Source organism: Panonychus citri, unplaced genomic scaffold, assembly GCF_014898815.1.
Source record: "Panonychus citri isolate SS breed McGregor unplaced genomic scaffold, ASM1489881v1 Contig00001, whole genome shotgun sequence".
NCBI lineage: Eukaryota > Metazoa > Arthropoda > Arachnida > Trombidiformes > Tetranychidae > Panonychus > Panonychus citri.
Genome location: NW_026515406.1, coordinates 1,057,908 through 1,085,202, shown reverse-complemented (window position 1 = coordinate 1,085,202; position 27,295 = coordinate 1,057,908). Strand labels below are relative to the sequence as shown.

Genomic DNA, 27,295 nt, shown 5'->3' with positions numbered 1-27,295 from the left:
TGTTTAACCTTGATCAAGGAAAACAGATATACTCAGGTTGATTATTTGGATGGTTAATAAACAATTGACAATCAATTGAATTGATTAGCGATTCAAATGATTATTTAAACAAATATCGTTGAGTTGATGTGATTTTTTTACTCATTTAACAATTAACCAGCAACCTAATTAATCAATTGGTGATGAAAGCAATTAAACAAAAGAATTACAGTCTTAAATTAAATTAGAATCTATTAAAATGATCAAGACTAGACACAATAATCTAAATAACGGTAAATCTAGAAAAGAATCACTTGTTAATCATTAGAATTGATTTGAATGAGAATAATTTTCTTTCTGATCAATTGAAATACTCACACTTGCAATTGTTTCATTATATTCCGATTGATTTTTGAAATCACCTCAATTGAGAACTGGAATAATAGAAGATTGAATTACATCATCATTAAGGTTTCTCATTGATACCAATTAAATTGTTTGACCAGAAAAAGATTAACATTAAACTGGTTGTTAGCCTCTGACCTCTAAATTGTATTGGATAAAAGAAATCCCTTTAAATAGAGTTACGTTAATTAACCTTTTCGCTTGAATAATAAAGAGAAAACTTTTTACTCGACCTTTCGTCCATTCAGATTCCAAATTGTGGACATTATTAGAAAATCTCAGTTTATTATCATCTTTGTGGAGAAAAAGTCGATAAATCAAACTGAACAGAACAATTTCTATCAATCGAAATCGTCGTCGAACTTGAACTTTTCAGAGAACTTTTGATGCGATTTAATTCGAGTTTTCTATCACAATATTGACTTTATTTCGACAATTTTATGAAGGTCAATTTTGATTAATTCACTTAGCAATCAAAAAGAAGAGTTTTAATAAGATTAACAGTTACTATTGTCGAAGAAAAAATTAATTGTCTAATTTAGAAGAGAAAAGAATTAAGAAGAAAAATTAATTATGGAAAATATGTAAAGGTGGCGACTCTTTCGTTTGGTTTTCGATTGGAGGGAAAATAATTGATTACTTTTTGTTCACAATTTGATTATCGCTGTTAATTGTTACAATTTACTTTTCCTTCTTCTCATAATTTCTGGTTAACAATTAATTTCGATTCTATTTACGACAACAATTTAATCTTTACCCTGATCAAAGTCAAAATTGTTCTCGCTAAAACAAACCAAGTTAAATGATTTTTTCTATTCTGAAAGTGATTCTACCCTTGAGGTTATACAATCAATGGAATCTCAACCTTGTGGAACTTAAATTCATTCATCTTTCAACAATTTAACATTATTTCATGTATTTACCTTTCTACTCCCATTAAACTGGGGACAAGCTTCTCACCTAATTAACAGGTTTATCATCATCATCATCTCCAAAGTGTATCAACAACAACAAACCAACCAATCAACCAACATGTTACCCTCACGGTCAGATCAAAGTTGTTGAGGTAAATTCATTGATTCTTGATGAATTTTACTCAATTCATTAAATAATATAATTCATTTGCCATCGATGGTTAAAAATTCGTGCTCATTATTATTTTATCATCATCATCATCATCATCACAATAACAACATCATCATTATCATTTGATTATGTTTTCTGGTTTAAAAGGGAAAATGGATCAACAAGTGATCCCTTTTATTTGGATTATTTGATTCTCCACATTATTGATTTATTAATAGTAAGATCAATTTCTGTTGTTACTCTTAATTTCTCATTATTATTATTATTATCATATTATCTCATTAACTTTAACACAAAACAAGAATTAATTCCGACAATCAGGTCAGTTTACCTGACGGGAAAATTGTCTTCGTTTTCACATACACATTAAATTGTGGCGAAAAAGAAATTCATAATTAATTAATTCTCTCTCTCTCTCTCCTTTAAAGGTACACAATTAACTACTGTCAGGGTAATCATTAACTCTTGACAAAATGATTACAAGACAATATAAATAATAATAATAACAATTTAATAATAACAACGAAAGTATTTTTATTCAGTAAACAATTTAACATTCACCAAGTTATTTATATACACATTAATTGTACATAACAAGTGAACAATTAACCAAAAAATTCAATTCCTAATGGAGGTTGAATTAATCACTAATGACAATATAAGAACATCATTCTAACAACAATTAAACCCGCAAACTTGAATTAATCCATCAAAATTAATTGTAATCGAAATACAATTAGCATCAACTAAATATCATTAATTCATAAATCTTTCAATAGATTTGAAATGCTATCAATTATTTGGTTAATCCAACAATTAATTTATTAACCAAAAAAAAAATAATTTCCTATCACCAAAGTGATCCCTTGACTGACCATCCAAACTGGACAATGTAATCAAATATCATCATCCCAATACCATCCACTGGACATCACAAATTGTCAAAGCACAGGATCGTAATCAAAACCAGCAAACTGATTCAAATGACAATTTAGTTTAATTGTTGATGAAAAAAAAAACTACAATAATATTAGGAAGCCAAAGTTTTGATTACTAATCATCAACATTGAGCAAAAAAAAAATGATGATGATGCTGATGAGATGGTCAAGCTTGTCATTAACATTGCACTGACCTCTAATAATTTGTTTTGCAAATTGTTACCCAACGATGATGATAATGATTTAGATGATGAATCCATGAAAGCTCATCATTTTTTTTCATGATTAAAACCAGATGATTAAATGATGATTAAGCTTTGGTGTGGCCACCCAACCAACTTTAACGTTCGTTGTACTAATGTAACGGTAAAAAAAAAGAAACCTTCAATCGACTCAAAGTTCTTGCCCTCGGGCTGTTTGCTCTCTTTAGTCTCACTCTTCCTCATCATCAACATCTTCTTCCTTTGCTCACTCATCTCTCCCTCTCTTTTTTCAGCTCATCTTTTATCATCTTCATCTTTATCCTCATCATTTGACCAACATTCATCTACCTTGAATTGTTGTTTTTACTACTGAAAAAAAGTTGATTTGTTTTCTCATTTCAAACTATTCATTATTATTACACCTCTAATCCAGTTGATTAACTAATTTCAAAGAAATTTATTTGACAATTAGCTGTTTAATTTGTGAATTAATTTTCTGCTTTTGTGACAATTTAAGTTAACTCATCTCGACTTTTCCGATATTTGGATTAATCTCCTATGGACGTTATCACAATTAATATTAATTGTTCCAAGTGAACATAATCAACTGTCGATTTAGTTATCAATCAACTAATTTATCATTTTAATTGTCTTCTTCTTCTCTGGGATAATTTTAATTGTTGTTACCAACTCACAATATGAAACCTCAAAAGGTAAGTTTTTGACAATCAACTTATTCACTGATCATTTCAATTACAACCAAAAATCAACAATTAAGTGTCAATATATTCAACATTAGAAATACAAAAGTTAATTACTTGACAATTACACTTAATAATCAACCAAAATAACAGTTCTCAAGTATTGATAATAGTCAACTATTGTAGCGAATCAATCAAATTATGTTAACTAACATATGATGAAGTAAACAAAGTCAAAAGAAATTAAATCAACAATCAACCATTAAATAATTAACTTAATTAACTCAATCTTTACAATTTCAGATCATCACTATATCAATTGCTATCTTGTTGATAATTTTAATGAGATTTGATGAAATAAATTGTGATAAATCTGGTTCATCATCAACATCAACATCATCATCTTCATCCTCGTCCTCATCTTCATCATCATCATTAACATCACCAACAGGATTAATCAAGGGCTCATTAATTACAATCGCCAATCCATTGGTGAAAAGTTTAATTAAGGAAACATTGGCTTTCGCTGCTGCCCCGTTTTTCATGCCGATAGCCATTGGACGGACACTCAGGTCACCGCCGGGGTTAGGACCTGATGGATCACCGGTACAACGATTCGCTCGTTATTTGTTCAAATTAGCGACAATGAGGAAAGATGATGCCGAGGAACAATTAAAAGAGGATCTATTTCATTTACTTAATTCCCATCGACGAAATATCGTTTTAACTATGAAACAATATCGACAATTAGAGCGATCATCAAAATCAGCTAAATCGTTACGAAAAAATCACCGAAAGTCAACTTAAATTAAACCAACAATTAACATCTAATCACTTGATAATTAACAAAATCAACAAAATCAACAAATGTAAATCAAATTCAATTGATTGATATGATTGAATTTACAATTTAATATATATTTTTTTTCATATTAATTGTTATCAAACAATTTAAATGTACTTTTTATAACATTTGATATCAAATGATTAAAATAAATTATTTCAATAATTTACTGTATTAGTTTTAATTGTATCAATCAAAATGATGATTTATGGTTGACCCTGTTATCATTTAACAATTAAGGTGATAATCTAATAACAGATTTAAATCACTTAGGAGTTGATCAATGAAACTAATCACTTTAAACTGTTACAATTGAACAGCCTTTTATTAGAACTGAATTAAATTAATTTTTTCTTAACCAAATGTTAAATTGCAATTAAATCAATATCCTTTTCTTGATTTACAGAAACCATGCTGTTAATTTAGGTTAACACAATTTAATTTAACAACAATTAAGAGGTTAACTTATCATCCATGAGTTGTGATTTATAGTTAGATTGTCACAATTGATTAATTATTTCATCGACAATCAAAATGATGGTTAAAAATAATCATTTTTTTGTCATGTTTATATTAATAGTTAGAAATTAAATTTGATAGGAAAAAAAAACAAATTGTAAACAATTAACTTGATTTAAATGACCAGAGTTAATCAATCTTAATTTTACAATTAACCCAATGATATTTAAATTAATTGAATAACAATTAGCGTTTGACCTTAATTAAGTTTTCAATGGTTTCTCATTGTTTATCAATTAATCCAACTAATCTATTAACAGTTTGATTAACACCTTAATTGTAATCAATTGTAATCAATCTTAATATGTTACATGTAGTGGAAGAAAAAATAATCAAGTTAATCACTGGAAAAATGGTTAATTTAAATGATTAAGATTCCCCAACGAGAGTTAATTAATCGGATTAACTTTCTAATTGTAGTAACAATTTGAAAGTTTTACCTATTTAAAACCAACCCTTTAAATGTTTGAACAATTAAATGTTAATCATTAACAATTGAAATGGTTATTTTTTTAATTCTTTAATTGTAAATGGGCAACAATTTTGATTGTTGGTGTAAATTTACATAAATGGTGTTTGATTTAATTGTAATTGTAACCAAATTAAGGTCAAGGCCTAAATCTAAATGGTTTAAATTAAGAAATTTCCACCAAATTAACTTGATTGTTACCTATGGTTAGAATTAAATTAACTTTCACAATTAATTGAAATCTTTTTCTGTTTGTCTTTTATTGCCTAAGGTTAATTGTTGATTAAAGGTTTCGTTTCCTATTTAATTGTTTCCGGGTAAATTGTTTCAAACTTTTTGTTCAACGATAAGTTAATTAATTGTTATTGTTGAGTTGATTACAAACAATCAACTAATTACAAGATAATATTAAATCATCAAGATATAAATAAACAAAATTTGACATGGACAAGGTCAGAAATTAAATTAACAATGATAGTGAACGTTAATTGTGACAAATTTAAATTGTTATATTGTTAAAATGTGAATTGACATCTAATTTTAATTACAACCGGATTGACAACAATTAAAATTGACATCGTTTATATTATAAACAATTAGATATTTAAAATAAATTGAGACGGTTAACCAGCAAAACAATTAAAGGTAATCACTACATTGAGATTGAATCGTTTTGATAATAAAATTTAAGTTGAATCAATTAAGATGAATTATTTTTATATTAATATTAATGATATTATTAACACCTACGGAAATATCTCAATCAACCAGAAGCAATTAACTTTTAAATCATCAACTTTAATTGTCCTTCAAATGAACCTGAACATTTAATTGTATTGGAAAATGATATCAACGTAAACGAAATCCTTTGTAGTTTTTTTCCCTCTGGAAGAAAAAAATTTCAAGGATGAAGATTCTGAAGATGATGAAGATAATGAGGTTGATGATAGTTGGTGATAATCGTCAAGCCTGAAGGATGAATTGCTGAGCAGAATCAGAATTGAAAGAAGCCAAGTTTTCATCATCTCCAATGAAATTTTATCGATTATCATCTGGAAGACAAAGAGAGAGAGAGAGAGAGAGAGAGAGAGAGATGATGATGATGATGATGATGATGATCAAGGAGTCTCTCTGATGATATGAACAAAAAACAACCATATGAATGTAAAGGTTTCGTATGAACATTTCCCTCATCATATCTAACATACTCATAGAGATATTATTGAAAGTATTAATCATCACAGATCATATATTGATCAATGATCAACAATTGAAATCATTTGCCTGTTGATATTTTGTTGATAACAATTAATTATTATATAACAACTCGGTTGATTAACCCATGAAAACCACCGTTATAATTGAGTAAAATCAATTCAACACCAATATAATTATTCAACCCATTGAACCGAAGTGATTTTGATCAATATCCTTTCATCATCATTAAGTCAACAATCATATTATTAACCATAAAATCATCAATAATCAGCAATTTTGAAAGGAAACAAATTATATAATCAACTAATTGTCTTTTCTTTCTGATCTTAGTTTTTTTTTCAGCTTAAGTTCATTAATCGTTTATTGTGAAATCATTAATTGATTAATCAGCTGATTTGAAATTACGAAGTTATTGATTCTGGATAAGTTAAAATCATTGTGTCAATCAATTGTTGACAAAATGACAACCACTTTGAGTGAAAATAGTAACAAAATTGTTGTTCACAATAACAACAGTGGTCAGTTGGTCAAGGAGGAGGTTAAGGTGAACATTGATGATTCAGTTAAACAGGAAGATACAAAGATGATCCTTTCAACCGGAATTACACCTGATGGAATCAAATATCATGTTCGAAGGATGAAATTCGAGGACATTGATGAAGTTCTAATGGTATGGAAAGAAATTGGTCTCTATGAGGGAACCAATACAATCCAAAGTTTCCTAACCATCGATCCTGAAGGTTTTTATGTTGCTGTTAATGAGAATGATGGTAAGTTTCCAATTGATAGAGAAAAAAGAATCAACAATTAATCTTAATCATCTATTTGAATGTCACCCTAATCACCTAATCAGATAGTTAATCAATCACTAGAATTCAATCTAATTGTCTTGTATTGTCGTTGGTTGTTTGTTGTCATTTTCTTGTTTCTCATTAGTTTGTTTCTTGTTGTTTCCCTTTTTTTTAGAAAATTTAAATTGTGCTTAATTGTCAATCTAAATTATTACAAGTTGAATCTCAATTAAGCTTTTCAATTGATAATATTTGCATGAGATTTAAATTGCTCAAAGTAACCAACTGATTGTTAATCCGGATTATCAACAATAAATAATGATTAAATTAACCAAGAAAATGAATAGAAAATGTTTAAAATTAAATAAATCCGATTATCATGGTAAATCATGTTAATCTGAATTTAGAATTACAATTTAATGGTTTTGTTAACAATATGAGAGGAAGAGGAAAAAAAATTAACTAACTAATACCTTGAAAGAAAACAATTAACCAGAATTAATATTATCAATATACCAACGAAATAATTAAAGTGATCAGTTAATTAACCGTCAACGATTAAGGGTTAATAATAATGATTAAAAGGGACAGAAAAAAATAGATTTACATTGATTAATGAACAATTAATTCTTACAGAATTCAGGAAAAAAATGTATGATAACAATGGAGAAAATAATTAATGAGATTTTTAATCAAGTTTAATGTGAATTCCATATCAACAATTTAGATGATGATTAACATACATCAAGTTTAATCATCGTCATCTTTGTATTAAATTTACATTTTCACCTTTCAACTGAATTAAATCCCATGTAAAATATACGATGAATGAATAGAGAGATGATTCATAATGATTAGTTTAATTCTGTGAGTTGATTGTTTGACATTCCAACCAGAATCTCTATTGACCTTATTTTTTTTTCCTTTCCATGGGAGATTATTCAGTTTCCTGGAAATCATAATAATCTTCATGATGATAATAACTCTTAGGAGTTTAATATTAATCTAGGGAGAATCAAAAATGGCGAGAACAATTTAGTTGATTGTTGGATAACATTTATTGATCACCTTCGAGTTTATTATTTATTATTATTTGTAGTTTATTAGGTAATAGAGAAAAAAAATTTTCTAAATTCTTTTTCCTTCCAATATAATTAAATCACCTTAATCATGATGATGACAATCAACTTATTGAACCGTTTAGTTGAATAGACAATCAATTGATTGATTGTGAATAGATGATGAAAATAATGATCAATTTTTTTGCTCCTTGAACACAAAAAAAAACGTCAATCTAATCAACTAAATTGCTTGAATCTATTGCCTGAGCATTTAAATTGTTCAATTGATTATGTTTTTTGCTTTGTTATATTTTAACTAATTTTTAATTGTTGACTTTATTTAAAGGATGGTAAATGTTTCCAACCTTTTTGAATGAATTATTATAAGGATGATAATTTTCAAGGTGATGATGATTAAGTAATAATAATATCATCTTAATCAACAATACGTAAACCACTATGCACACAAACTAATTACAATCACAATTAAGGATAATGATGGTAATTGTAGCCTGAGAATTTTGTTTTATTATTAAAACGCTTTTTGTTGTTGTGGTCATTTACCTATTGAAATGTTGACCGAAGCGCGATCAAGGTTAATTTTAAATTGTTTTCGATTGTAAGATTGATTAATTAACTACAATTTGAGGGTAAATTGTTGTATCTTCTCAAGAAAACTAACCATGGGTTCGTTACTCAATCTCAGGAAGTATCATCGGTGAAGTGGGGGCAGTTTTTATCGAACCAAGTACCGCGTTCATTGGACTTTATGCCGTTCGACCTGAATATCAATCTAAAGGTGTCGGAATTGCTGTTTGGCGACAAATGATGACCCATGTTGGCGATAAGAATGTTGGACTTTTGGCCATCGAAGATCAATATGAAACATATAAGAACAAGTAAGTTACAATTAGTTAAGAGAGAGAGAGAGAGAGAGAGAGAGAGAGTGAGATAGAATTGGAAGGAAAAAAGTTCTAATTCTAATTATCTTTTAATTGTACTCAATCAAGAGCTAAATTGGAGATTGAAGATGAGGTGAAAATAATTGAATATAAAAGAATTGGATTAACATCACCAGAAACCATTTGCAATTTAATCCAATCCATAGATAATGTTAATCTGATTAGAGTGATGGTTAATGATGGTGATGATGAGATAATGAATAAAATTATCTCCTATGACCAATCAGTGACCGGACATGATAGGAGTAAATTGTTACCCTTAATCATATCAGAACCTGATGCTTTGTGTTTAGCAGCAATTGAGGTTACAACGGGTTCCCTATTGGGCTATGGTAACATACACACCACGAATATGGATCGAGCGCTTTTTGGTCCACTTTTTGCTCAAACACCTGAAATTGCTGAGCTTTTGTTTGGTCAGTTGATTGACCAATTCCCTTTGGCTAAAACCTGTGGCTATCATTTAATGGCACCAAACACCAATCAAACCTTCATCAATCAAATTGCGAGCAAGTTAAATTGTCAACAAGATCACATTCTACCTCGATTGTTTCGCTCCTTTTGTCCGAAACTCAATTGGAATCAAGTTTATTGTATCACCTCACCAAATTATACAGTCGTTTGATTACAATTAAATCACCATCATCATCAGCACCAATCAACTATTAATAAATTACACGGACCAATGAAGGATCAACAATCAGATTAACTTAATCTCCTTCCTTTTGATTAATTCCTTAATGGATTTGAAAGACGCACCATGAAGCACAGACCATCAACCAAGTTGATTAAATAAATGACGAAACGAAAAAAAAAATAACAATTAAAAACAATATTAATCAAAAAAAGAAGAAAAAAATTAATCAATATAATCAAAAGATAATCAAAACTCGGGTAAAACAATTAGGAAGAAATTAGTTTCTGGATCGAGATGAAAATTGTCTCTTTTTCTTAATTGTTACTCTTTGCATGGTCACAATTAACTTGTTTCTGTTCCAGTGATTAAAAGACAATTAATCAACCAATAGACAACAATTAATGAAGATACAACAACGTTAATTGTGTTAAATTGATTATTTTCAATGTACCTGGAGATGAACAATCAATAACAATTAAGTGAGATATTAGCAGAGATTAAATTGAAATGATTAAAATATAATCAACAATTTATATTGATTAACTTGAATATGATTTCGTCACCAAATCAATAACTTGATTGATTAATTTAATTGGAAAATAATTAATTTTCCTCTTCTATTAACACAATAACCTAGATTCTTATTGTTAATAATAATAATATTTTTCTCCATTGATTTGTTAATTGTTGATGGAAGGTGAAAATATCTCTCAAATTGTTCAACAATCAACTAGATTAATTAATTTACAACAATGGTGAGTATAATTGTGAAGACTCTTGAATCGGAATATTTGATGAACAATTAAGATTGTGATGATTATTATTCGGAGGGTTAAATTGAGTTTCGATTTGATTTGATTCAAGATTAAATTGTTGTCAACGTTTATGATTAAATGTTCATCTACAATTAATAATAATCGAAAATAAGAAAGTTAATCACAATTAGAAATTAAATGTTTCCTATTGGATTTTAATGTTGATTGTTTGTAATTATCGTCAATTCATTTCTAGCATGTTGATGTGTTTCTATTCTTGAGTGTTTTATGTCACTAATTGTGATTAATTGGAGCACATTATGATCAATATATCTGACAGGCCAAATTGTCGGTTGTTGCGCTGGAGTCTTTGTTGACCCCAATGTCGGCTTCATTGGCCTTTACGCCGTTAAACCCGCTTTTCAGGGCAAAGGTATTGGCACCTCGATGTGGAAACAAATGATGTCTCATATTGGTGATAAAAATGTTGGTCTTTATGCTGTTCCCAAGCATTTGATTACTTATCGAGACAAGTGAGTATTTATTAACTAATTGTGATAGTGATTAAGATAATTAGTCAAGATTAGAGGTACAGTATTGACCGTTCTCAGTTGAAAATGATTTAGTATTTTGTTTTAATCACATTAACTTATCATTTTGAGTCTTTCGATTATGTTGATTGTTACATTTTGGGATAATCATTGGTTGATTGTCTTTGATTTGACAACCTGATTATAACATTTGAAACAATTTAGATTCATTTTTAATTGTTTAATCGATTGTTGTGATTAGTTAATTATTTGGTCTTGACGAAAACTTGATTTCTTTTTTTAGATGATTGATTTTCTGTTTCTCTTTTTGCTTGATTTTCCAACTTTTCACGTTAATTGTGATTAATTGTCTAGAGCTGGTTTTCGAGTTGAGGATACAATTAAAGTGCTCGAGTATGAAGGCACTTCTTTGAAAACGGACGATCTTGTCAAAGGAATCGCCAACATTGAGATTAAATGTATGACAAACGATGAGATTTTACAGAGAAAAGTGATCAATTATGATCAACGGGTAGTTAATTATGATCGATCCAATTTACTTAAATTAACTTTCAACGAATTGGATGCTCTCTCTATGGTCGCAATTGATAAGGACAATAATTCAATTGTTGGCTTTGGTTGTATTCGGACCAATAACATTAATCGAGCAATGGCCGGACCCATTTACGCCAATAACGATGCCGTTGCTGAATTAATTGTCTACAATTTAATCACCAATTTACCTGTTGCTCTGACCACTGGCTTGGACTTTATGACTCCAGATTGTAATCCTGGAGGATTAAGAATAGCAACTAAATTGGGATTAAAGAAAAATGAAGATTTACCTCGATTGTTTGTCAAATCAATTCCAAAAGTCGATTGGAATCGAATCTATTGTATACATACCCCGAACTTTTCTCCATATTAATTTCCAAAGGTATGTTACACAATTAGAGAAGTTAATTAGTGTCTTAGCTAAATTGTTATCGAATTGATTCTGTTGCCTTGGTGTAAAATTGTCCATTTAGTTTTTGATTATTGTGAAAATGTTGATCAATTACAAGGTGATTATATTATTCAGATTTACTTAAATTAAAAGTCAATCAATAAAAATGATAATTATCAATGTTGACCTTAATTGTTGTTAATTTCTTTCTATTTGTTTGTTTCTTTCTTCAATAAACAAGTTTTCATTCACAACAATTAAGCTCAAGTAACAATACGCTATACATGTTGAAATGATAGCTTAATATGCACTTGAGAGATCATATAATTGATTGATTATTAGTAATAAGAAAATATTACTAATCATGTTTTTTTTTTGTTATCAATATAAATTGTTAGGTTATTTACATTTGTGAAAACAATGAGAAACACTTTTGAATAAACAATTGATAGTGATGAGATGAAAATGATAGATTTGAAGGATTTATCAGTTATGTCAGTAAAGTTATAACAATTTGACTGACATTTGATTTTCTATCAACAATCAATAAAATTTTTAAACTTTGTATAGACACATAAACATATAAATATGAACATATCCTTGGAATGACAAAGATGATCAATAAGCCAGGAAGTTGATGAAGGTGAAAGGTAAGAATTGAATTTTGCTCATCAAGGGAAAATACTGAAGAATATTTTTTGAAAATTTTCTCTCCTTTAATGGTCTTTCTTGTGTCTCTTCCAAAATCTTCTAACATCATCGTGTCCAGCATTTGTAACGACCATCACTCGTTTACTTGGATTATCCCAAATCAGGTGACCAGCGTCCTAAAAATTAGAAAGATTTAGAAACAATTATTAGTAAAGGCTGATTGGTGTTAGCTGAATTAACTCACATTTGCGTAATTGCGAAGCAGTTGAAAATCTCCTTGAGACAAGAATTGATTGTAAAGTGATCCCTCTTTGAAAATAAATCGATCTCGTTCAATTTCCCATAATCTAATTTGATCAACAACAGTTGGAGGCAATCGTTTCATCTTGGGGTGAGCGTGGGCTCGAAGAAAGCAAATTACCTGCTCAGCGGTGATTCCATTTTTAAGTGCTTGTCTTATACTATCACGATTTAACAAACCGATTCCAACATTGGGTAGTCGATATTGCATCTCAGTAAATAAAGCAACTAATGCCATTTTTAGAGATGAATCTGAATGAAAGATTGAAACAAACAATTAAGAAAATTCTGATCAAATAGTTTTAGACTTTTTTTATCTAATTACTTGTATAAGCAAAGACACGAAAATTAGTTTCCACTATGATGAAACCTTCCCGTTTAGAATCCACTTGAGAGCTACTTGAATTGGCGGTTAAATTGATGACTAGTTTGGTTGGATAGAAACGTCCATCTTTACGCTGTAATTTAGTAAGAAATTGATAAAAATTAACTTTTTAAATGAGATAATATCAAGAATTTCATCGAAATTTACCTTCCTTTGGTAGATTAGACCAAATTCTCTGAGGTTTTGAAAAAAATTCGCCATTGATTCACTGACAGAAGATGTTAAGTAACCCTGAAAGAAGAAGGAAAAAAAAAGAGAAGCTGAAAAATGACTCAATCTAATAAAAGGAAATAATCATTTACCTTTCCTAGTGTCAAAAAGCTAATTTGAAATAGGACTGTTAAACATTCAACCAAATCCATCTTTTTACTTTCCACTGTACCTAAATATTGTAACAAGAAGTACCAAACTTGAGATTTGGTGTCCATAAGAAGAAATTGAAAACCATCAGCTGTAATCGATGGAGGTTCCTGAGTAGATGGATCATATTTTATCAAACCAGCGTGAGACAATGTTTTAACTGTATCAGCCGAAACACTTTCTTTATCCCCCTGAGATCCAACCATGAAATGTAAGATACATTCCCATCTTTCTAAAGCATATTGATTGAGGAAAGAGAGATCTCGTCCATGTTTATCTTTATCTTCGGCCGCTTTAATTACCCAAGAATCGCCTCTGGTAGAAAACATAGGAGAAATAGATATAAGACACGAGTGGAATGATGGTTTTGAATAGAAGACAAATTTAGATGTGTAATCACTAACCCTCCGAGAAGTGCAACTTGCAGGTTGTTCTTGAAGGTACTATTCAACTTTAATCCAGGTAATCCTCCATGGATTGGTGATTCAGACCAAATTCTTAAATCGGTGAGCATAGAAACAGCCTCATTGTGTTCACTTTGTATAGAAAAAGAGAAGGAAAAACAAGATGAAAATGTGAGTTTGAATTGTGAATTTTGTTTTGATTTCTTTTTATGGATGGACTTACATGATGGAACTTGAGGTGACCCATGAAGAGATAACATCCTTTGGAATACCTTGATCGATAAATAACAATCTAATTACATATGTTTTCGCCAATGGAGGTAATTGTCCGAAAATAGCAAGACAACAAGAAGAGCTTTTTGAATAGAGTTTGTCAATAATTTGAGGGCTGAGATTCTTGACATAGTCACCGAGATTGGAAGATTTGATTGCAGATTTAGAAGAAGATGAGACAAGAGACATGATGATGATGATAAAAGTGATGATATTGGTTAATCCTTGTATTCTTATTAAAGGAAAATAAATGGATGCTAATCAGCAAGAAACCAAAAGAATCCTAAACGAGGTCTCTTTCCAATGGTAATAAAATCTTCCAGTTAAATGGTTATTAAGAGATCAAGACAAGTTGACATTTGATTCAATTGCGACACCAAAAGTATCAAGAGAATGATAATGATGATATTAATTAAAAATCAACAATAGAAATTCAAATATAAATACAAATATAAATATGGAAACAATTAAAGGTTATTCTTGAAAAGAGATAAACAAAAAAAGCCAAACCGGTTGATAAAGATGATCCCTTGTGTCTTCACATGGAGACTCATAAACATCAATAACATGAGATGACATCAACTGGTTTCGTCTTAAATAATAATCACAACTCTTGATTTATTGATTAGTAAATTAAAAAGAATAATTAATTTCACTTTTATTCTTAAAAAATAAACATTCAATTTGTTGATTGAACAGAAAATGTTTTAGAAAATGAGATCAGTTTGAATCTACGTTTCCAATGGCAACACTTTTCTTTTCTTTCTTTTCATCTTTTTTCTTCTTCTTTTCTGATCAATGGAACAACCGAAAGTGCAAGGGAATAGAAGCAAAAACGCTTTAGATTGTTTGAGAAAAATAGTATTGATATGATGCAAGATGTAAATGGAAGCATGATTAAAATGAGAGATGTTAAACAATTACAATAATCATTTATTGATGATGAATGTTAATTACTGTGGTTTGATGCCTAGAGAAGGCGAAAAGGAAAAAGCTAGTTAGAGAGAGAGAAAGAGTTTGTGTGTGTGTGTGTGAGAGATAGAGAGAGAGAGAGAGAGAGTGGAAAGGGATAAAGATGGAAGAGTTGATAGAAAAGAAAATAGAGGCAAGAAGACATGAGACGAAATGATTCCATCTCAGTAATTTGGTTGTTTGATTTGAAAAAATGAAAGTGGAAAACGACGAGAAGAAAAAGAGAAGAAAAAGAAAAGGAAAGAAAAAGGAAAGGAAAAAAGGAAAAAGCGAAGAAAAAGAGAAAAGAGAAGAAAATAGATAAAGATTGAGATTGAGAGGTAAGAGAAGGTGACGCTTTTTTCTTTGAACATGGAATCACGAATCTTTTGTTTTGTCTATTCTTTTCTTTTAGCAGCCAAAAAATATGTTGCCTCCAAAGCCTCCAGATTGTTCTTGGTAAACCTCAATAACATCGTCATTTTCCATTTCCAATTGCTTAGGAGTATCTGTATCATTGATACGGCGACCATCAAATAAGAACCTCAAAGAGGTAACTGGTACACCCTGAAAAAACAATCAAACAAAAAGATAAATAAACACATTAGTAATCTTTTCCATAACAAATAAAAGACACTAGAAAACATCACATTAACTATAGATCATGACAACTTACCACTCGTTCACTGTAAGATTTTTTCAATTTTCCCATTGCTGTGGTCATTTTAACTCTAAAATGAATCTCATTTGAATCTTGACCGACAACCTTAAGTTTAATATACTCAGAATTGGCATCACCACCTCCTTCAACACCGGATTTATTATCTTTAGGTGATTCCATAGTTCAAAAAAAGGTAAGAATTTAATTAGTCAAAAGACAATTATTCTATTAAGAAATAAAAAGAAATGATAAAACAATTAAAAATCTCAATCTTTGGTTTCAAGAAAAATGAAATTGAAAAAAAATCCGACAACAAAAAAACTTCTTCACATCAACAGATGTCGCTACTTTCGAACAAACAAACTTACCCGCTCTCTTTGAATAGAATCAAATTAGCAAAAATTAATCGTTTTTCCTAATTTCAATCCAATTCAAAAATCCATTCACTTAATCAATCAACCTAAAAACATTTAATTCAACAAGTTGATGATTTAATCACTGGTAAAAAAATTAACTGCTCTTCAAAAAGTGTCGTTCGATCACCACATTCAACAGATGTCGACACTTTCGAATCAAAAAGTTAACTGGATTATTTGAACTCGACCAGAGTTTCAACTTAAATTGATTCTTTGTCTTAATTGAAGATCAGCTTGTTGAATTAAATGTTTTTGGGTTGATTAAATGGGTACAGGTGAATTAGTAGGAAAAACGATTATTTTTGCTATTCTATTCAAAAACAAGTATTTGTTCAAAAGACGTCTGTTGAAATTTTTGTTGTCGGATTTTTCAATTTCATTTTCTTGAAACAAAGATGGATTTAATGTTTTATCTTTATTCTTAATAGAATAATTGTCTTTGACTAATTATCTTGAACTATGGAATCACTAAGATCGGTGAGGAATGCCTGGTATATTCTGGGTTGTCGATCAGATTCAAATGATTCAGTTAAAATGACCACAGCAATGGGAAAATTGAAATCTTACAGTGACGGTTGTCAGATCATAGATGTGGTTGTTTTGGTGTCTTTGTGATGGATTACTAATGTTTTATTTACTTTTTCGAGTTTGAGGACTGTGATGATGTATCAATGATACAGATACTCCTAAGCAATTGATGGAGAATGAGGGACCAGGCTGATGAGGCTTTGGATCACGGCTGCTAAAGAATGAACAAACAGATTCGTGATTCCATGTTCAAAGGCGTCTTTTCTCTTTCATCTTTCTTTCTCTATCTCTTTTTCTTTCGCTTTCCTTTTTCCTTTCTTTCTTTCCTTTCTTCTTTTCTTTTTTCTCTTCTCGTCGTTTTCCTCTTTCATCAAACAACCAAATTACTGAGATGGAATCGTCCGTCTCGCCTCTATTTCTTTCTATCAACTCTTTCCTTATCCTTTCCTCTCTATCTCTCTCTCTCTCTTTCACACACACTCTCTCTCTCCTAACTAGCTTTCCTTCGCCTTCTCAGGCATCAAACCAGTAATCATTCATCATCAATAAATGATTATTGTCTCATTTCATCATGCTTCCATTTACATCGCATCATATCTCACTATTTTCTCAAACAATCTAAAGCGTTTTGCATTCCCGCTGCTCGTTGTTCCATTGATCAGAAGGAAGAGATGAAAAGAAAGAAGTGTTGTTGGAGTAGATTCAAACTGATCTCATTTTCTAAAACTGTTCAATCAACAAATTGAATGTTTATTTTGAATAAAGTGAAATTAATTATTCTTTTGCTAATCAATAAATCAAGAGTTGTGATTATTATTTGACGAAACCAGTTGATGTCATCGTGTTATTGTGTTTATGAGTCTCCGTGGAAATCATCTTTATCAACGGTTTGGCTGTTTATCTCTTTCAAGAATAACCAATTGTTTCATATTTATATTTGTATTTATATTTGAATTTCTGTTGATTTTTTATATCATCATTATCATTCTCTTGATACTTTTGGTGTCGCAATTGAATCAAATGTCAACTTGTCTTGATCTCTTAATAACCATTTAACTGGAAGATTTTATTACCATTGGAAAGAGACCTCGTTTAGGATTCTTTTGGTTTCTTGCTGATTAGCATCCATTTATTTTCCTTTAATAAGAATACAAGGATTAACCAATATCATCACTTTTATCATCATCATCATCATCATGTCTCTTGTCTCATCTTCTTCTAAATCTGCAATCAAATCTTCCAATCTCGGTGACTATGTCAAGAATCTCAGCCCTCAAATTATTGACAAACTCTATTCAAAAAGCTCTTCTTGTTGTCTTGCTATTTTCGGACAATTACCTCCATTGGCGAAAACATATGTAATTAGATTGTTATTTATCGATCAAGGTATTCCAAAGGATGTTATCTCTTCATGGGTCACCTCAAGTTCCATCATGTAAGTCCATCCATAAAAAGAAATCAAAACAAAATTCACATTTTCTCTTTCAACAATCAAAAACTAATTCATTCAGTTAAATTTTTTTCTTTTCTTCACAATTTTAGCCATCGTTAAGTGTATTTGTTTTCAGAATCCCACACAATATACACAACCGAGAGAAAATTTCGATACAATTAAAATTACCTTTAGAATCATCAATAATTATCGAATTTTCGAATAATTAATTCTCAATATTTAATTATTCTTTCACGAGGTCCTATACCTTTTCTGGCTTTCGTTCACCTTTATGAAAGATGTAAACATTAGTCTCTGCATCGAACTCGAACTCGAACTCGAACTCGTAACTTTAAATCTGAGGCATGACCAAAGTGAAAATCCTTCGGTTAAGCCTCTTGACTACCGATGATGAAGAGAAGAGGAGGAAAAGAGGAGTTGGTTAATATCACATTTTCCTCCAATAGGATTTGGCGACAGGCGGAGTTTCAACAATATGATAACAATCATCTTCTTATCATCATAGAACTGAATTAAAATGATTGTAACAATTTACGTTTAGTTACAAACAAAGGTGATCATCTCGAATCGAAATCATGATCAAACTTATCAATGTATTAACAAGAAACTAATTTCCAATCCTTTTAGTTTCCAAATCCTAATCTTGTCAAACTAATCTAGTCTCTCTCTCTCTCTCTCTTTAACATCCCAAGCGTTTACCAATTATTATTATTCAATTAACTCTCATTAAATTTGTTTCTTTTGTTACAATTAACTAATCATTTTCAATTATTTTGTTTTTCTATTTCAATTTGTCAAAGTTTTTGTTTTCGTTTAAATTTTTCTGAATCTTCATCATGCCAACTAACGATTCATCTGTTGATAGTGATTCTTGTACAACTACATCGCCATCAACTTCCTCTTCATCTCCTGCAGTTGCAACAATTAACTACAATGTTTCATCAACAATCAGAAATTCAGAGGTAAGAACCGTAATGTTATATGGTGTACCAATAATCGCCCTGATCATGGACGGAGTAGAGCGACTTTGCTTAGCTCAGATTTCAAATACTCTGTTGAAAAGTTTCAGTTACAATGAGATTCACAATAGGTAAGAACTTTTAAGAATATTTTTTGTTTCCTTTAACAAAGTTGATTGATTTTCATGCTGATTCTTTCAACTTGCTCAACAATTTAGGAGAGTTGCACTTGGAATTACGTGTATCCAATGTACTCCCGTACAATTAGAGCTGTTAAGACGAGCTGGGGCTATGCCAGTTTCGTCCCGTCGATGTGGTATGATAACCAAACGTGAAGCCGAGCGACTTTGTAAATCTTTCTTAGCCGAAACAGCTCCACCCAAATTACCTGATAACTTTGCATTTGATTGTTATCACCATTGTTCATGGGGATGTAAGGGCAGTTTCATGCCCTCCAGATATAATAGCTCAAGGTAATTAACTTATTTTACTTTGATAGATTTTCACCAATCAAATTGAATTGAATTGAATTGATCTCTTTTGCAGAGCGAAATGTATCAAGTGTACATATTGTGGTTTGTTTTTTTCGCCCAACAAATTCATCTTCCACTCCCATCAACTGCCCAATTCGAAATATGTCCAACCGGATGCTGCGAACTTCAATTCGTGGAGACGACACATTAAACTAAACGGTAATCCCACGGAAGAGGTTTATCTAGTCTGGGAAGATGTGAAAGCCATGTTCAATGGCGGAAGTAGGAAACGAGCCATGTCTTGTGGACTGAGTGGTGATGGAGGTGGAAGTGGAAGTGGTGGTGGTGGTGGGCATCATCTTCGCCATCATCACACTCATTCATCATCTTCTTCTAATGTTATCAGTGGAAGTTTATCTTCATCATCTCCGTCATCTTCTTCTTCCTCTAATGTTTCATCTTCTCTTAATCGGATATCTTCATCTTCCTCCCCATCATCAGGTAACAATAATAATCTCAACGCTACTTCGGTCACAAGTGGCGGTGTGAATGTCAACACAACATCAAATTCTCATCAAAATTTATCTTCCTCGTCATCTTCATCTTCATCATCTTCTTCCTCTCAACAACACTATGATAAAAAACAACGACTTGAGAGTCCAGTTGATTCAATTGAATCAACTCCAACTCCACCTCATCATCATCATCATCATCATCCTTTGCACTCCTTTCCATCACCATCTTCATCACTATTATCACATCATCTTCCTCATCATCTTCCACCTCCTTCAAATCATCACAATCATCATCATCCACCTTCTCATGCTCATCCCAATTCACTTCTTGATCCAAGTTTAATCAAAGGACTAACTTCATCTGCAATCGGAGTTAATTGTTTATCCCTCTCATCACTCCCAGTTAAACCTCCTTATCCACTTCCTGTATCAATGTTGAACGGATCATCATCAACAACCACAACATCTTCATCCACATCATCAAGACTTTGCCCACCGACCGGAAGTTCAAGTGCTTCAAATAACAATAGTCACCAATCAGGTCAACCTCCACCTTCACCACTCCACCCATCAAACTTACCGTTATCATCGGGAGGAAGTAAATCTTTCAATGGAGTCAATCCACACCATCCACATCTCACTCCAGCTGATTTTAGATCAAGTTTTGCTGATTTAATGTCTTGGAGTTCAGGGGAGGAGGTGGTGGTGTCAGTGGATCAATGAAGGGATCATCATCAACACATAATCCACCGCCATCGTCATGGGGTCTTCCTTATGGCTGTGTATTTTGGCCTCGTTCCCCAGCTACCGCAGCCGTGGCAGCAGCAGCGGCAGCGGCGGCCGCAGTTTCAACAGGTTCTAATGTTGCAAATCGTTTGCCAAGTGATTTACTTTATCCAGTCATGGACGCTGCCGTTGCCGCTTCTTCTTCCTCGTCTTCAAATGGACCAAAAAGTTCATCAAATCAAACTCATCATCTTCACTCACCACATCTCTCCGATTCTAGTCCACACCATCAACACCACCCTCACCATCACCCTCATCATCCAGCCCACTGGCTGATGCCAATCGATGCAGCGGCCAGCTCATCATTCCTCTTGACCTCAGCGGCAGCGGCAGCGGCAGTTTCTCAGAATCGATCACTAATTGAATCAAATTCATCCCCTTTCCCCGCCAATGGACAAGGGCCAATTGTTGGCCATGTATCAGCTTTCAAACCAATTAACATAACAACCAAATCATCACTGTTATCATCACAATCATCCAAACATAACAATCAATCAATTTCATCTTCAACAATCAAAGATTCTGATCAACAATCATCATCACCCAATAATCCGATGACCATTACACCAACATCATCAACAATTGATGATGCTGATGATGTAACTGAATCAACAGCAGCAATTAATTCAAGTGACAATGAAGCTGATTTAATTGATGTGATTGGTGAAGGTGAAGATGATGAAGATGATAATAATAACAGTAAAAATCAAGTTGATTGTAACATTGCAATTTCCGTGTGTGGTGATAACAATCAAGAGATTATCAAAAGTGGGACAATAACAATTGAAGATCAAGATCAAGACAATCAAGATAAAATTAACAACAACAACAATAATAATAATAATAATCTTAATCAACGTCCTAATTGTCGTAAAAGAACTCGTGTTAATTTAAATCGTGTCAAGAAAAATTATCTCGATTCAAATGAACTAATTAAAAAGGAGCAACAATCAATACCAATTAATAAACAATTAACTTGGACAAGACAAGAAATGATTGAAAAAATTAATTCTAACCACAAGCAAGTTGATAATCATGATTACGAGGTAAGTAAATAAAGAAATACACTAAATCAACATACAATTAATTCAGCCAATTGTCCATCTAAAGAGTAACATGATTAGTCTGTTAATTAACCCTAATTAATTTTCTCAACAATTTAAAATACAAATAGAAAACAAAAGTAAATTGATTCTCTCTCCCTTTCTTTTAATCTAATTTGATTGTTGGCATCAACAATTTGTCACCATACAATCAAATTGTCATTTCACAGTTAACTAGACACATCAAAATAAAGGTAACACAACAATTTAACAACAATCAAATTAGAAAATCAAAATCAATGATCCACTCGATTGGTTGAAAGGGAGAAGATGAAATAAAAAAGACAAATTGAAAAAAAGTAAACAAACAATTTAACCTGAACATGAAGAGAAACAGATAATCAACTACAATTAATCAACTAGACCAATAATAAGATAATCAAGTTGAGTTAATCATTGAATCAAAATCAATTTCCATGATTGAGACTATGAATAAAAAAAAAACGTCGAAAATGTTTAACCATGAAAATCGTAAAGGTAGAAGATGAAACTCTCCTGATCGATTGTAGTTCGAGTGACAATTACAAATTGATTCAGTTGTTAACTCGAACCTCGTTCCACCTCAACGATCACCTTTCCCACCTCTCATATTCCCACTCCCACTCCCAGTTACAATTTCCACCCTCAATCTACAATCATTTTCATCTAAAAATGTTTCAAACTCTTCTGGGAATCCAAGTTAAATTTTCTTTTTTCTCTCCTTCAATGTTGATTGTTGATGAACATTTTATCTTAATTAGTTTTATTCATGACTTAATTGTAATCAGTTTGACTACTTTTGTCTTTAATTGTTATAACAATAATACGGAGCCTTAATTTTGCTCTTAATTCTTGTAGCGGGTTAATTGTTGTTACCTTTTTTTCTTGTTTTTTCTTACTTTTTGCTTCAACTGTTTAACTTTTATAATGATTAAAGGTTTGATTATTAATGGTTAATGGTTGATAATAAATGATTGTCACAATTTACATGGTAACAATTAACTTTGATCAACATCGTTTGTCTTTTCCTCTTGACTTTGATTAAATTGAACAACAAAAATACTGAACAATTTTCATGGGAAATCAAATCTCGGATCATTGATCAAAAATAAACAATCAGTTACAATTGATTCAAGTTAAATTAAATTTAATCACAATGAATCAATTGAGAGGCAACAATTTAAATTATAATACTAGAGACACATTGATTAATATTGTAAATAAAGCAAAACAATAATAATTAAATTTCAATTGATATTAAAAGTTTCAAACTCTCAACATAATATAACAGTTAAAAGTATTTAATTGTAATCACTAAATGATACATATATTAGTTAATTAAATCTTAAATTATTGTGAAATTAAATTGTTAACAATTTTGATCAACAAAAGGAAAGAAAGAAAATCTAATTTGATTATTATCATTAAGATACAATCAATATAATAACAATTTATAATCAACAGGATCAATAATATTAACAATTGATGAGAATGATTTAAGTTAATTACTTGAGAAAATAATTAAAACTTTAATTTGATTGTTGACAATCAAAATGAAACATTAAAGGTAAACATATACAAGAAAATATCTCAAATGAAATTCAACTTGAATCAGTTTCATTTTCATCATTATTTTCATGGAAACAATTTAATTCATTAGTGATGAAGATGAAGATGAAGATGAAGATGATGAAGATAAAGAGGATGAAGAGAAAAGTTCATCAAAAGAAGATAATCTTTTATCTTCTCTTTCTTTTCTTTCTTTTCCATTATCACATATTATCATGAATTCCCATTGGAATCCCCTGAAAGATATTGATAAATGTTCATATTCAATGTTATCATGAAAGAGAGAGAGAGAGAAAAAGAAAGATAAATGTGATACAATTAGAAAGTAAATTAAAGAAACATTTTCTCTTTCTTTTCATCATTTATCATCTTTATCTTCATCATCCTTTTTATCATCTTCCTTTAATTTGATAAAGATGCGGATTCATTTTAATTGAATGAAAATGATGAACATGCTCAAAGTAATTTACCTTCAATATCATATAGGGTTAGTTAACTAACTAAGTTATCACAATTGGCTAATCACTGTTAATTTAATTGATTGTATGTAACTCACAACCTATTTACAGTTAATTAAATGTTGATATAATATCATTAACATCATCAAATTGTGAGTTAATTGTTGTCTAATTTTTCCCTTTTCTCATTTTGGATCCAGAAAATTGATGTTAATCATGAACGATCAACTAAATCACAATCAACTGGTTTAATGGTCTCTCCTAATTTAGCTCTTGATTTGTCTAATATGGGATCAATATCTAAAGGTAACAATCAAAGTTAATTGCAATTTCTTACCAGTTTTTAATTGTCTAGTTTCACAATTTGAATTTAATTGACTTAAGTTTGTCAGTCAAATTAGTATGATGGATTCAAATTGTTATTGGTTAATGAGGGAATAGCGTGATAATTAAACCACCTAGTTAATTGTTAACCATAATCTCAGTTTAATCATCTTGTTTTTTTTCATGATTACCAAGTATCTTTGGTTTCAATTAAATCAACAATTTAGTTATCATCATCATTGAATATTAGTTAATGTTAGCGTGATGATAAAGACTAGATAACAATTTAGATTTAGATTTGGTTTGTTGATTGATACTGAAACCTGTGTGGCTTAAAGTAAACAATTAGTTAAATTGTAATGAACAACAATCAATCATTTTTACTAATCAATTAATCAGCGAAAACCAGAAAGTCAATTACATGTTTGATGTAATAAAATGCTAATGATAATGTTGGTTATTATTTGGTTTTCTAACTAAATAATGAGTCAAACAATTAGTTAATTTTTCTTCCCTTTCATTTAACCAATTAATTAATTGTTCTAATTGTTCAATAGGAGATGATTTAAATCGTTTAATGTTAAATGGAAGTGAATCTCGACAACGATTGGAAAAAGAATTGGAGTTGATGCAAAATCTTGTTCTAAATGGACCTTATAGCAAATGTAATCCTCCGAGTTATCAGTTAATTGGTGATGAACAATCAAGATCAACGGAACAATTAACTCGAGATGAGATGCACAAGCGACTACAATTTGTTAGTTTACTAAAACTTAATCAACTTAATTACTATTCAAGTTAGTTAGTTGTAACAGAAAAACGATAAATTTCACAAATCAATCAATTCCTCCGATCGTCACAATTAACAAATTAATCCAGTTCCATCATTTAATCACCACCATCATCATCGACATCATCATCTCTAAATCATGAACAAAATTAACAATTTAAACATATCCACAATTGAATGATTATGTTACTATAATTAACCACTAATCAAATTAATCCTTTTGATCTCATCTGAAAACCAAACCAAATTAGTAACAATTTAGGTATTTATTTGATTAATTGTTACACTGATTATACAGTTAATTGCTTTTTTTGAGTTGAAAGAAAACTTTTTGACCCTTCTTTATGTAAAATGATTTAATTGGAAAACAATTAACTAATCAATAATTGTTGATTCACAAACAAAACGTAAACAATTATGATAATAAAATGTAAATAACATTAATCACTTTAATTGTCTCATTTATTGTAACTAATAAATAAACATGATTATTGGTTTTCTGGTTATTGTCTCAATCGGATCATTGATTTAATTAATACAATTAACTCTTGAATTAAATGATTACCTAGCATGAGAAATCAACATGATAATAACAAACCAAATCAAATCTAATGATGATAATAATAAGTTAATTTTATCAAATGAAATTGTTGAGGAGCAATCAAAGTGAATATATCTTAATCATGATAATCAACATTATTATTATTAAATTATAGGTATTGTATTTAATTCAATAGACTATAATGATAACAATTAAGGGTGTTAACTATTGTTGATGATTAAATTAAATCAGTGTAATAGTTTGAAAGTAAATTGTTGATGTAAATATATGAAACACTCACTTTGATTGATTAAGATTCAACAAATATCATCATTATTATTATTAATTTTCATGTTATTAGTTGATCATGATGATGATATTTAATGATGATGATGATAAAACCATTAACTAAATCAATGGTTGAAAGATAATGATGATCAATAAAACATTACACCAGTGGATCAGTTAATTATTGATAGGAAACGTTTATAAGTATACAAAGTGATTAACTTATATGTTGATTTAAATTGAGTAATTGAAAATTTATCAATCAAAAATGTTTTATCATTAACAATAAGTTCACTAATTGTAGCAATGAAAATGAACCAAGAAAACAGGAAAAAAAAATAATATTATCAAGTTAATTGTGATGATTTAAAAAAAGGATTTGATAGTTACTATCATTAAAGATGATATTACTTACCATTAATGAACAACGTGAGTATATCTTAATCATCATCATTAAGGATTAATAATGATAATTATGGTGAAAATATTGATCATCATGATTGACCAATAATCGTTTGATCAAAGTTAATTGTGAATGTGGTTATCGATTTGGTTTGTTGATTGGATGAGATGATCAACAATAAGAATGACAATTTATAAATATTAATATATCGAGAAGAAAATTAAACTTTAAGGTTAACCAGGTAATTTCGTGATTCTGATTCTGATCTCATGTTCACAGGGAATCATTTTCTATCTCAGTTAATGATGATAATGATGAATAACATTCAAAGGCGTCAACATTTGATTCGATAATAATTGTTACCATTTAGTTAGAGTATAATAATAAAAACCGTTATTGAGATAATAAAGTTATCCGGTTTTCCTCCTCTTCCTTTTCCTCCTTCAGCCAAAGTGTGACTGGAGGTTGGAGTGGTCAGTGTTGACCATTATTATCATAGATTATTAGTTAATTGTGATACGTGAGATGAACAAGGAATAAGATTAGATATAAACATGGATAATAATCCGGAGAAAAACTTTTTAGATTATAAAGTTAACTGAGTGATAAGTGCGATCGCCATTGATTTTGACGCCCATCAAGGTAGATATTATATCGTTTTCATGATTACTAACACCATT

General features: G+C 30.3%; 5 protein-coding genes across 11 annotated transcripts; 3 read left to right on the top strand and 2 right to left on the bottom strand.

The window, feature by feature from the left end:
* The first annotated feature begins 1,042 nt into the window (after nt 1-1,042).
* On the top strand, nt 1,043-4,339 carry LOC128386255 (uncharacterized). 5 transcript variants are annotated; one of them, XM_053345270.1, is made up of 4 exons: nt 1,043-1,687; nt 1,899-2,775; nt 2,906-3,325; nt 3,617-4,339. In XM_053345270.1, exons 3-4 carry the CDS (start codon nt 3,311-3,313, stop codon nt 4,118-4,120), a joined length of 519 nt encoding a protein of 172 aa, XP_053201245.1. In that variant the 5' UTR covers nt 1,043-1,687; nt 1,899-2,775; nt 2,906-3,310; the 3' UTR covers nt 4,121-4,339. The 5 variants fall into 5 exon arrangements, with proteins under 5 accessions (XP_053201245.1, XP_053201267.1, XP_053201259.1 ...); XM_053345292.1 differs by having other exon boundaries at nt 1,043-1,450; nt 2,330-3,325; XM_053345284.1 differs by having other exon boundaries at nt 1,043-1,450; nt 1,899-3,325.
* Nucleotides 4,340-6,296: 1,957 nt separating this feature from the next.
* On the top strand, nt 6,297-12,179 carry LOC128386210 (uncharacterized). Of its 2 annotated transcripts, none has more exons than XM_053345215.1 (3): nt 6,297-7,133; nt 10,910-11,102; nt 11,475-12,179. In XM_053345215.1, the coding sequence occupies exons 1-3, from the start codon at nt 6,824-6,826 to the stop codon at nt 12,025-12,027; spliced, it is 1,056 nt and encodes a 351-aa protein (XP_053201190.1). In that variant the 5' UTR covers nt 6,297-6,823; the 3' UTR covers nt 12,028-12,179. The 2 variants fall into 2 exon arrangements, with proteins under 2 accessions (XP_053201190.1, XP_053201183.1); XM_053345208.1 differs by lacking the exons at nt 10,910-11,102; nt 11,475-12,179 and adding exons at nt 8,922-9,114; nt 9,226-9,835.
* A 193-nt stretch (nt 12,180-12,372) lies between these two features.
* On the bottom strand, nt 12,373-15,174 carry LOC128386148 (general transcription factor IIH subunit 4-like). 2 transcript variants are annotated; one of them, XR_008324877.1, is made up of 8 exons: nt 14,369-15,174; nt 14,146-14,277; nt 13,684-14,056; nt 13,529-13,612; nt 13,322-13,454; nt 13,118-13,248; nt 12,941-13,043; nt 12,373-12,872 (listed from the first exon to the last, which is right to left on the bottom strand). XR_008324877.1 is itself a non-coding variant. In XM_053345143.1 (8 exons), exons 2-8 carry the CDS (start codon nt 14,605-14,607, stop codon nt 12,762-12,764), a joined length of 1,380 nt encoding a protein of 459 aa, XP_053201118.1. In that variant the 5' UTR covers nt 14,608-14,734; nt 14,929-15,174; the 3' UTR covers nt 12,373-12,761. The 2 variants fall into 2 exon arrangements, 1 of the variants encoding a protein (XP_053201118.1); XM_053345143.1 differs by having other exon boundaries at nt 12,941-13,248; nt 14,369-14,734; nt 14,929-15,174.
* A 147-nt stretch (nt 15,175-15,321) lies between these two features.
* On the bottom strand, nt 15,322-16,327 carry LOC128386305 (small ubiquitin-related modifier-like). The gene is made up of 2 exons (XM_053345327.1): nt 16,046-16,327; nt 15,322-15,936 (listed from the first exon to the last, which is right to left on the bottom strand). Exons 1-2 carry the CDS (start codon nt 16,208-16,210, stop codon nt 15,781-15,783), a joined length of 321 nt encoding a protein of 106 aa, XP_053201302.1. The 5' UTR covers nt 16,211-16,327; the 3' UTR covers nt 15,322-15,780.
* Nucleotides 16,328-17,947: 1,620 nt separating this feature from the next.
* LOC128392346 (putative uncharacterized protein DDB_G0277255) lies at nt 17,948-25,830 on the top strand. Its single transcript, XM_053352397.1, is given in 8 exon segments — nt 17,948-18,409; nt 18,517-18,980; nt 19,228-19,517; nt 19,605-19,859; nt 19,933-21,094; nt 21,097-22,206; nt 24,470-24,575; nt 25,151-25,830. Coding segments are annotated over 6 exon segments (3,132 nt in total). The 5' UTR covers nt 17,948-18,409; nt 18,517-18,980; nt 19,228-19,263; the 3' UTR covers nt 25,396-25,830.
* The last annotated feature ends 1,465 nt before the right edge of the window (nt 25,831-27,295 follow it).